The 12122-nt window shown below is 37.9% G+C and overlaps 1 protein-coding gene across 8 annotated transcripts; it reads right to left on the bottom strand.

The window, feature by feature from the left end:
* Window positions 1-513: 513 nt before the first annotated feature.
* Window positions 514-12043, bottom strand: LOC102135460 (putative F-box/LRR-repeat protein 21). Of its 8 annotated transcripts, none has more exons than XM_073994269.1 (6): window positions 7267-11833; window positions 5979-6090; window positions 5724-5880; window positions 5137-5259; window positions 2030-2201; window positions 514-1669 (listed from the first exon to the last, which is right to left on the bottom strand). In XM_073994269.1, the coding sequence occupies exons 4-6, from the start codon at window positions 5149-5151 to the stop codon at window positions 1026-1028; spliced, it is 831 nt and encodes a 276-aa protein (XP_073850370.1). In that variant the 5' UTR covers window positions 5152-5259; window positions 5724-5880; window positions 5979-6090; window positions 7267-11833; the 3' UTR covers window positions 514-1025. The 8 variants fall into 8 exon arrangements, with proteins under 8 accessions (XP_073850370.1, XP_073850372.1, XP_073850374.1 ...); XM_073994271.1 differs by lacking the exon at window positions 7267-11833 and adding an exon at window positions 5493-5584; XM_073994273.1 differs by lacking the exon at window positions 7267-11833 and adding an exon at window positions 5493-5584 and having other exon boundaries at window positions 2030-2176.
* Between the last annotated feature and the right edge of the window lie 79 nt (window positions 12044-12122).

Here is a 12122-nt window from a genome sequence, read left to right as displayed (position 1 = left end):
AGCTAGAGGAAAGATCTGAGGAGCACAGAGAGTAAGCCAGGCAGAGAGAGGTACGAGTCAATTCCTTGTGACTAGAGGGTGCAGGGCAGTTCTGAGGAACTGAGAGAAAATGGGAACCAAAGGGCAAGGGGCAGCTTGATGGGAAATGAGGCAAAAGAAGCAGGGAGGGACCAGACCTTGCAGGGCCTTGTGGGTTATTTTAAGGCTAGATCTTCACCCTCAAGACAATAAGCAGCCACTAAGGAGTTCTAACTGTGTTGCTAATTAAATTCTAAGATCACTTATGCAGAGGATCTGACACAGTTCCAGATCCATAGCAGGAGGCAGCGAATGCTGACTCCCTCCCAAACACATCCTGCGGCATTTACTGCTTTATTCAAATAGTGTACCAACTAACAATCAGAATGAGTCTCTCTTCTCTTTTCACATCAGTAGCATTATGAAATGAGTTAGTATTTTAAAATTTTAATCGAATGTCCATTATCTCTCAATATAATAAAGTAGAATCTGAAGTACCTTGGAAATTAGAAGTTATTTATTGAATCACAAGATGATCTCATATAGTGCTAAAAATGTTATAATTAAATAAGCTTTAAAATCTTTTCTATTTTATAAAATACATTAATACCAAGATAAAATAGAATCAAATAAAACAATGTAATAAAGTAAATGACATAACTTACGGAATCCAAGTTCAATATTACACATTTGCTTAGCAAGCTACAATATGCCTTCAAGGAAAGCTGAGAAATCTACTTAGAAACCATCTGCAGTTTTTGGCATATCAACCATCTAATCCACATACAGGGCTTGTGCCCTATTTACAGCAATTCCTTGATTTTCAAATTTCTTATTTTTTTTCAAATGTTTCTGCAGCAATCCATTAAGACACTTTGCAAACAATCAAATATTTGACCTAAAATATGTCAGCAACACATTTTAAAATTTACATTTGCTTAGATAGAAAGCAGCTAATCATACTGATCTGAAAAAACAACAACAATTTTGGAATCTTTGGTAGCCAATTACCAGAGAGGCATCACATCAGGGAACCATACTCTTCCCAGGTATTTGGAGACTTCAGTGTGAATTTCATCTAGGCTATAATCCTCATCAGGGATCAAAACTTCCTCCATTATAGAGAGCTGTGTTAGCCTTCTCCCACACAGTCTTACAAACTCGACGAAGGCACTGCAGCTGACTTCACATTCGCTGAGGCCCAAGGCTGTTAGGTTTGTACAGTGTTCAGCAACACAAATAAGTTCATTATCAAGAGGCTGAAGACCATTAGCACACACCACTAACTCAGTCAGTCGAGGACAGTTGAGAGCTATCCGTCCTAAAACCACTTTGCTGACTGAACAACCAAAATAAAGGTGAGTAACAGGGGTTTCTTCTTTGAAGAACATCTCAAATTCCTCTTCACATAGAAAGAAGTACATAACAACATTAACTCTAGGGGAATGTTTAATAAGTGCATCCCAACTGTGTTTTTTAATAGCATGAAATTTAATCTGTCCAGGATTTTCACTCACAACATCAATTCGAAGATGTTCAAGGTTAACATGAGTCTCGCTTGAGAGCGCAAAGAGAAGTTCATCAGTTAGGATGTAATAATTCAACGCCAGTTCTCTAAGGCCTTGACAATGATCAGCTACACAAAGAATTCCTGTGGGAAGTTGGGGAAAATTCTTAAGAACAAAGAATCATACTGATCCTAATACAGTATTTTGTAAATTTAAATTTGATATTAATTCATTATTTGTGAAAAAGCTATCTAACAACTTCTGAGAGCATGTCTGCCAGGAGGTATTAAGTATATAATGAAAATCATGTGTATATATGTAAAACTAAAATATCTCAGGAGAAGGTTACTATAACTATACCTACCTTGCAGATTAAGAAATCTTTCGAAAAAACTTACTTAATTTATGATTCATAGGAATATAATTTTCAAAAAGAAACTGCATCTTTATAGTTATTGTAATAAAAATATCGTATCATTCTAGCTTTAAAAAATGTAACCCACCATCAGATGAAACATGAGGACAGCTACTCATTTTTAGGAGTCTTAGAGTGTCACTATTATTGGCCACAAGAATCTTCAATGAAGGATCATCCACCGGTGTATCTTCAATTTTGATTGATGATAATGATTTTGAGTTGATAAAAACAACTGTAAGTGCTGACACAAAATGAGACTTGCATGGCCATAAGAAAAAATTATGAAAACATTATTTTAAAATGTACAGCTTTAAGTAATTCACTAAAACTATACCAATACATGCTAATGATAATATAGTAAGAACCATGAACATATGGCTGTTTCCACAGAATCATTTTCCAGTAGAAGATATTTTTATAATGAAGTATAGTTTTATACTTTTTATAATTGATAAACGAAATATGAGGAAAAAAAGCTTCAAAGATTTCATAAAAAATGTCTTCCGATTACTTCAATTAAGGATTTGGTTTTCAATATTAAAAGGACATAATTATTGTATATTTACTTCCTAGAACAAGGGTTGGTAGATTACAGACAACTTGCCAAATCCAGCCTATGGTCTGTTTCTGTATGGTTCACAAAGAATGGTTTTTGTATTTTTAAATGGTTGGAAAAATTTTTTAAAGAATAGTATTTTATGACATGAAAATTACATGAAACTTGAATTTCAGTATCCCTAAATACTGTCTGATGGGAACACAATCATGCCCTTTATTTAAATATTGTCTGTGTATCTGTGTCTGCTTTCAGACTCCAGTGTTGGAGTTGAGTAGTTGCGGTGTAACTAGTTGGCCCCCAACGCCTGAAATATTTGCTATCTGAATCTTTTTGACCCCTACCCTAGAAGAAACAGAATTTTTATCTGATTTATCCACTCCCATATGTCTAGCACCTAAAATAGTATCTGGCACATAGCATGGTAAATGGACGATAAAAATGTGTTGAATGAATAAATGAGATTTTAATTCATTTTATAAGATTTCACAATCTTCAGTGACATCCTTTTCCTAGAAAATTATCCAAAGTAAATCCAAGTCGGTAAATGCTTTGAAGACTGACAGACTAAAGCTTACTTCTAGTTTGACCTGAAAATGAGTAGAACTTCAGAAATTTTCAGATTCAGTATCTTTTGGCAAAGACAGAAAGTCTGGAAACCAAATCTGTACATGATCATTTTTCCCTTTTCAAAATCAATCAAGTTGGATTCTACCAAAGGTTCTATTATGCCTAACAGAATGACCAAATTGGTTATAAATGTTCATTAATTTATAAGAAAACTTATTGATTTACACTAATTGTAAACTGGTTTACACAAATTTTGAAATGGTACAAGGCTAGACTTCTTCAGTAAATTTTATGGTGCCAAAATTATTAGGGAAATATAAACACAAGGTTTAGTTTCCCTTTAATCAACTTTCAACTGACTGCTTTAGTCCTGAAGGATGACTTTAAAAACTATTAGAGTCCATATTTCATTACAATAACAATGTATTAGTTTAGTACTATTTATGCTTAGCAAAATGCTATACTTTTATTTTTCCTTAGTTTACAGATTTAAAAAACTGAGTCTCAGAGAGATCCACAGGCTCACTTTAAACAGTAGAGGCAGAGCTTGAAATGAAGCTTGCTAATTAATTCCTGGTATCTAGCTCTGGTGACTGCATCAGCTAACCTAGAAGCTGGCCCTGGAAGCTGATGTGCAACATTAGAGACAGCTTTTAGAATATAAGAATTTCAGGGTAATCTGATTCTGTGGTTCATAAACAAGGAAATAACTATCTAGAAGTGGTAAATTTCATCGGATTACTTACATTACTCTAATCCCTAAATGACCCATTTTTTTCAGCACATCCCTTTAGAAGATAAACAGGCCAGCAGAAATACTGGCTAGAAGACTGCCATGACCCAGTTTATAAGAGAGATGCTGCTATTCCTCTATCTTCTTCCACAGGAAAATGTCCATTAGCCAGCTTTACCAACCACCATAATTTAATGCCTATCATATATCAGGCACTATTCTGACTCTAGGTTTATAATGGTAAACAAAATAGAATCTCTGCCTTCAATGAGTTTATGTTTGGTGTAAGGAGAAGAGAATAAACACATTAAAAAAATAAGGTGGTTTCAAGTACTGATGAATGACATGAAGAAGATAAAAATAATGCAACAGTAGAGTACATTATTACTGGAGCAGGGGGTGCCATTTTCACAGTTAAGGAGGGGCTCTCCAAGGAGACGGCATTCAGGTTGAAGCCTGAATGAGGAGAATATGGTATTAGTTTCTATGGCAGAGCATGGTTGGTTGCTTCCTGGCAACCATTCTTCCTTTGTTTGTTAAATCAGTACCAATTTTTAGCTGGGCACACTGCCACCCAGCTCAAAGATTCCCCAGACTCCCTGGAATCCGGTGTGGTCAGAATTAGAGGTAAACAGAAAACACTGTGTAGTACTTACGGGTGGTCTCCTTGATAAGGAGAAGGCACACCCTTCTTCCCCCATTTCTAACACCCTAGCCCCCAGAGCAAGGACGTGATGGTTGGAGCTCAGATGGTCATCTTGAAGAAACACCTTGGAGAGAGTGGAGTGGCTGGAAGAAACCTAGGTTCCTACCACCTTCATACCAGCTATGGACTGTCTCATCTATCAATTTCTTTAATGTGAGAGAAATATACTTTGATCATGTTTTTAAGCCACTTTTCTTTTAGAGTTCCTACTGCATGAATGTAAACATCATGCTAACAAGCATAGGTTCATTTAGTTAAATATTATATTGTTCCACCTCCAAAAGAGAGGCCACAGAATCCCAGGAAAAACATCCACTATTGCCTCTACATGCTCCATGTTCAAAGTAACTACATAAATTGTTATTTAAATAGAATAAGCACAATATCCAAATTTTATATTAATGACACTGTGAGAACAATGACTACAGTTACAAAATACATCTAAAGAATGAAAACATGCATAAACTATTTTTGCAAAAATAAGTGCTAGTCAACAGAAAACAGCTTGAAATAGTACTTTGAATACAAATAGGAGATGGTCTGTCTTTAGGAAAAAATGGCTTTTGCCTAGTTTGGCAGTCTTTAGGGATTTTAGTCTAGCTCACCAAAAACGCATAATATCCTTACCTCTGATACATTCATGAAACTTGGCTTGGCTGTTGAAATCAAGCCCAAGGTCTGGATGGAACAATTTACCAGCTGAGAGAGTATACCACAGGCAGCTTCTGCTGACTCGACACTACTGTCAACCTAGACAGACAATTTTTAATCTCAAATAATTTCCTGATGATAATTTATCAGAAATAATGGCAATGTAATTATTTAGTAGAATTCAATTGCAAAATTTTATTCATTCCTTTGAGCTATCGTATAAATGAGTATTTTTTCTTCGTACAAAATGTCTCAGACTATAAAATGAAAAACAGAGATGATGACAAATTAGCTTTCCAAGCACTTCATATTTTCAAATCTTTTACAATTACCTGAATTTTAATAACAGCATACAAATGATGGAAACTGCATTTTAAGTTTTTCAATTACAGTTCAAGTTCTACACTTCAATCGATGCAAATAACTGTAGAAAAACAGGAAACCGCTTCGGATAAAATGCTTTGCAAAACTCACTGACTGCCTCAAAATAAGGCTCTAGATATACAATAGCATTGTTAACAAAATGTAAGTCATGGTTTCCATTTAATGCTTATTTTTCTTACCTTAAAGCTGACATATTGAAGATGGGCAGAATGCTTTTTAATGATCTGCTGAATGAGATCAGGATGAGTGGACTTAAAATATGAAGTAGCTGACTGGTTCAGTTCAAATTCAAACTTTCTCCAAAGGTCAGGAATATGAAAAACTTCATTCCATCTCCTACATACAGAAGATGCACGGGCCCGATCTAGTAAAGGAAGATACTGAAAAATTCGTAATACTACATGGTGAGGCAAACTCCCCCAGTCTAGACGAACCGTGTGTGTATGAGTCTGGTTGAGAGAGGAGTAGAACCCAAGTTTTGGCTGTTTCACTGCTCCTGACAACTGGACAATTTTATTCTCAACAGATAAACTGTTCCTCTTCATTCTGTAAACATTAGAAAATGTTCAGTGTCTGATAATTTTTTCACATTTTCACCAAATATTGGCACTCTAACTGTACAGAATAACATTAGAAAATGAAAAATTGTTTCATTAATACAATTTTAGTAGGTATCTTCCACTTTCACGCATGGATAGGTGCTACCTCATGCTGGGCATACAGAGATAAAGAAGTACTGTTCTCAAAGACCTATGGTCAAATGGTGAAATACAGTGATAAATGCTAGGACCAAAGTTGGGATAAGTTTCAATGGAAAGAAAAGAGGATGCATGTGATTGAGTTTGTGTGTGGAGGAGGTGGCTTGGGAGGCTTTCAGGAGGAAATGTCCAAGGAAGCAGTGTATGTCCCAGGTTTTTTTTTTTTTTCCTAGTCAATTATTGTATTTTAATTTCAAAGGAGGAAGTATCACATTGCAATTGTGCTAAACAAACAAACAAAAAAACACATACACAAAAATCTGGGAGGTCTGGGAGATAGTAAAACACAATTAAAAGCATAGGTCTAGATAAGTCCCTACTCTGCTACTTACTAACCATATGATCTTGTCAGAACAAATTACTCTAAGCCTCAGTTTCCTCATCTCCAACAAGAAAAGTACCGATAGGATCAATGTGAGGATTAAAGTACCAGCAGATAGTTTAGTTGCAGTCTGTGTTGTTATATTAAATTGTTCAGTGCAGTTTTCTGAACTGTTTTCATTACTTAAGTCAAAGCAAAATTCTAACAAAAACTCAAATGATCTGCAACAATTTTCAGATGACAGCCAGGACACAGGAGCGCAGAGAAGTTAGATATGGCAGGGACAAAGTCTTAGTTCAAGCAACACACCTGATCCTCTCCAGTAAAGCAGCCAGGGAATGAACATTCTTACTCTCCAAACAGAAATGATGAATGTCCAGATACTAGCCAGCTTGGGACGCAACTAAGTTCTAGCAAATTTGAAGTCCAGATATGTCCAAGTATATATGGTCATCTTGTACATATATTTTATATAAGAATACAAAGTATTTTAAGTATACAATTATTTGAAAGGCAAAATAAAATAATGGTAAGAGTGGTTCTGAACTTTACTGAACTTTGGTTAACTATATAACCCTCCTTTAACCCCTGCAATATTAGGAATGTACACATGGAAGATTCAGTGTCATAACTGAAACACACCTTGAAATCTAATAAAATATTTATGCAATATGTAAATATCTCTGTCTTGTGATTCACTGTGTCTGATGTGACACATTTCTTAAGCACAACATAGAGTTTGATCCCAGAAGCAGGAATGACCTGTAAAGTCATCGAACACAATGAAAAGTCATCTTTAGGGTTTGGAAAACTGAAATGAGAAGCAAAAATAGTTACAAAGCTGCATCTCAAGCATCAGGCAAAAGAGCTACTACACATATTTTAGTCTGACTAAACCAGTTACAGGCATGACTCAGGCCCTGTCCAGCAATACTATGTAGACCATGTGAAACTGCTGACTACCAAGAATTCAAAGCATATGCTATTTTAAAAGGCCTGATCTACTACTCTTCAATGCTAACTCCTTAATACTGAAAGGTACAAGAACAGATGCTGGATTCTAAACTCTGATGTGGAGCATAGTCATTGACATTTTGCTTGTAACCGTATCATTTGGAAATCTACAAAATGGATAAATTTTCACTAAGTTTTTATAAAGAAGTTACCCTTAATAGAATCCTTTACTTGAAAACCAGTGATGCTAACATAAAGACATCACTCAAATGCCAGGTTAGAAAACTATCTTGCAGTTCTAAACAGAGGGACTGTGCTATATATTAAATCTCATTGTATGTGGCATGGATTGTTAAAATTATTTAATAATATCATTAAATTGCCAATTCACTGATAGTAGAATCGCAATAAGTAATTAAGGGTATTATATTAATACCAGTAACTTCTTAAAAATAATATTTTAATTTTCTTTTAAGTTGTATAATCTTCAAAGCATAAAGATTATACTCATCCACAAATCAAAAATTTCATGTAATTTTATAGCTATGTATATTGTAAAATATATTTTAGATAAATTGATCTTTATTAGCTTGAAGACGTTAATCTAAAGAGTCTAGCCTAAAGATATGTGACCATTTAAAAAGTCGATCATTTCTTTTTCAAGCCTTTCTTACCTAAGGAAGGCTTCCGGATTAGAGTTCACTCTGAACCAATGAAATGAAGCAATGGTTGCCGTGGGGTACTCACCAACATCTATTTGATTTCACTTCCTATCTTGGTAAAATACCACAAAAACACATTCATCAGAATACATAAATAAACATCCAGTAATTTCTATGCTTAGGCTCTTTATATATCACTCTATATACTGAAGGATTTTGTTAGGAAATTATTGATTCTGAAACTGTTTTTTGTTGTTGTTCATTAAAAAACTAGCCCCGCTGGGTGCGGTGGCTCATGCCTGTAATCCCAGCACTTTGGGAGGCCGAGGCGGGTGCATCATTTGAGGTCAGGAGTTCAAGATCAGCCTGGCCATCATGGTGAAACCCCGCCTCTACTAAGAATACAAAAATTAGCTGGGTGGTAGTGGTGCACGCCTGTAATCCCAGCTACTTGGGAGGCTGAGGCAGGAAGGCAGCAGTTGCGGTGAGCTGAGATCACGCCACTGCACTCCAGTCTGGGCAACAGAGTGAGACCCTGTCTCAAAAACAAAAACAAAACAAAATAAAACAAAAACAAACTCCAAAAAACTAGTGTGGTTAGTGGAAATCTTGTTACGATTCCCAGGAATTATTCTTGAGGCTCTACCAAGTCTATGGATCAAAGAGTGAATGGACTCTAAGAATCCACATTTTAATTAATGTCTATAGAGAGATACTACAACAAATGTGAGAGAATTCATGACCACAATTATTTGTTTATAGACTTTGTAAATCTTCCAGTTCCAGATTTTAGCAGCGCATAATACCATTACAGTTAAAGAGGCAGACATGTGATTTTTATTATTTTATCATTCCCGTATGAATATAGTTGGACTAGTCTGTGTTAATAGAATATATGCTTCATATTTAAAAATCATTTCATATATAGTGATAGAGATGGCACTGATTCAGTCATACTCTCTTTGAGGTTTGCCAAATTTCAGGAAAATGACTTGTCAGAGTTAGCAGGAAAGTCTATGGAAATTGAAGAAAATAGTAATACAGGTCTACAGCAGGATAAAACTTACAGCCTTGGCATCATGAATAAATGTTGTAAGGTAAAAATAAATAAATACATTCTACTACTTTTGTAAACCAAACTCAACTACACAGAGGATGTAAACAAGGCAACCTATTAATTTACTAAACAGTTCCCTGAAAACTCTACTGTCTACCACCTGTTAATTTTTCATTTCTCTCTGAATCCAACTCCTAAAGTAGAATTGGGGAGGACAGGCTAGCGGAATGTATTTGAGCTCAGGATCTACCATTTGATTTCCTCACTGCCACCTACTGTTCCACAGTTTTCCAGATAATGCCACGGTTGGCTGTCCTTCCTTTATTCCAGAAGCACAGGGAAAGGAACTCCAGGGCACACTTTCAGTGAAACACCAAAAATAAAAGAAAGACAAGTCGAGTTACTAGTTATTCCTCAAATCAGGTAACACACAATTTTATTTAATGCAGAAGCTTTTCTCCTGAGTTACACTTATGGCTAATTTCTGTGCCAACAGGCCATTCTTCATGTGAGAATACTGACATAATACTGACATATCAATAGGGAGTTGCTACCTAAGACCAATAAGAAGATAGTGCACCACTACTTAGATCAGTTCACTGAAGTCTTCTGAATCAGATGAATTACTTCTCTGGTTGCTGAAGGAACGTGATGGCTGTCTCATAGTCACTAGAATTTTGAGGACAGGTACAGAACAAAACCAGAATACAGGACCCCACCAAGTGATAAGCCATTCTTCCAAAAAGGGAGAAAAGAGAAAGTTGGACATGGATCTTCAGCACAATTTCAGAGTATGAAACAAGTTTATTAGCACTGAGGAGCTCCACTAACCGCCTTAACTTAAATGTCTTTTTTGATGTGTTTTCTAATTTGGTAGATCAGGTGACCACGTGAATGGGATCTCTAAAAGTATCTAAGAGATTGCCCACAGTATTCTTGAGGGCAAGATTATCAAAGACAGATGAGATGAAGACTGAACATCCACAGTCAACTCACTAAAGGCCATGGAAGCAGCTCTCCTCTGCACCATCACTAGGTTCTTTCAGATTGGTGAAATGAATACCCAAAAGTTACTTTTAATAGTTTCAAGTTTTCAATGGTCACAACAATAGAAATAATAGGAGAATACTACAGATAACAGAATATAGACGCAAAATTATCTGAAACGGGTGGATAAATTTGTTGGGAGCAGCAAAAGTAAACGGAAATAACTGTTAAATGTCCTGTATTTAATCTCCTTCCTAAAGTTTCACGATGAGCCATCAGATTGTTGCCCCAGGCAGATGGTCTATGTTAAGGAGTCTGGAATCCTAGTTACCAGTGCAATGGCAAGGAAAGCATGGCCTGGACAGGAGGGCCGAAGCCTGGCACTCCAAAATGCACGTAAAAACACACAGTTTTCCAACAAAAGAATGGGGCAACACCTCTTTCTACTAAATATAATCCAAGCAACGAACAAAACATAATTTGTTGGAGACGCTGTCAAAAAGATTTATGTACTTTGCAGCCCATGAGACTCTAAGTTCCCTTCTAAGTCTAAAAGTTACAATTCTTTTTAAAATATCAAATCAAATAAAAATATCACCCAGGTATTAAGGAGACAAAAGATGAAAAATATTTATGTCAAATATTTCCTAAAGCAGAAGTTGCCATCTTTGCAGTGTTCTGGCATTTTGTCACTGGTTTAGCAATTTTCTACACTCAAGTCTCTCGGTGGTATCAGTATATATCTATTTAAGAAGAAAATTTTTACTTCCTAATAAACATAATATGTATGCTTATTTTTAAATAAATCATATGAAAACTGAAGCTTCCCAAATATATGTAGATTGAAAACACCTTTGGAGACGCAAGGGGCAAAGCTGAACTAGGCAGTTTGTGAAAATCCCTGAATGGGGGGCGCCAAGGGCATCTGTTTCTCTCTCCACATCGACCCCGAAGTCGCGTCTCCGACTCTGGAAGCGAAAAGGGAGCGGACAGCAAGCAAGGCCCATCCGCAGGGAGGCCTTCCGAGCCAGGGGGAGCCCGCCTAGGGCTGGGCATGCTAAGGGAGCTAACAACGAACACAGGTGTTTCCAGAAATCATTTTTGCAAGATTTTTCCGGGAGAAAATAATCATAATTTCTTCTTCAATTTCTTATTTTGGAAGCGTCTTAAAAGGCACACTCGCCAAAGACAAAGACGGAACCCCTTAAAGCGCACAGATGAGCGCTTTCAACTCGCGAGAAGGCTACTTTTTGACATTTCTTTGTGGTAACTATCAACTCCTGCGAAGTTAGCTGCAAGCTAACTTAACAATTAACAGCGGTTCATGGGGTGGCCGGGTGGGCGCCCAGCATTGCGGAAACCCCGCCCCGCGAGAAAGCGGACGCCCTGGGGCTGCACTTCAGCACTGGCGGCCCGAGTCAGGTCCCGCTCACCCCGGCTTCGGGGGCGGCCGGGCCCGGGCGGCTGAAGCTGTCGCTCCAGGGGGCGCGGGGCCGCAGGTGACAGCCCAGACGTGGCGCAGGGCGCAGGGCGCAGGGCGCAAGCACACGTCTCCCGGGCCCGAAGAGCGCGCCCATCCCGCCCCACGTCGCCACCGCCGGCGGTGCCCCCGCGACACCCGAAAGATGTGCTACCTTTAAAGGGTTTCCGCGCGTGCTCGGCGTTCGCGGGCCGGGCCAAGGCGCTGGAGTCCGGGCGTCCGGTCGGCGCCGTGACGGGCTGGAAGGAGGCCGGCTCCGCGCACTGGGGGCACAGAAGCGCCTAGGCGCCGGGGTGCGCGCAAACCGCAGCGGCCCACGGCTCCGCCCCGCCTGGCCCCGCCTCGCGCCCTCTCCTCA

This window comes from Macaca fascicularis, chromosome 6 (assembly GCF_037993035.2).
Source record: "Macaca fascicularis isolate 582-1 chromosome 6, T2T-MFA8v1.1".
NCBI classification, from domain to species: Eukaryota; Metazoa; Chordata; class Mammalia; order Primates; family Cercopithecidae; genus Macaca; species Macaca fascicularis.
This window is presented reverse-complemented; position numbering and strand designations above follow the sequence as displayed.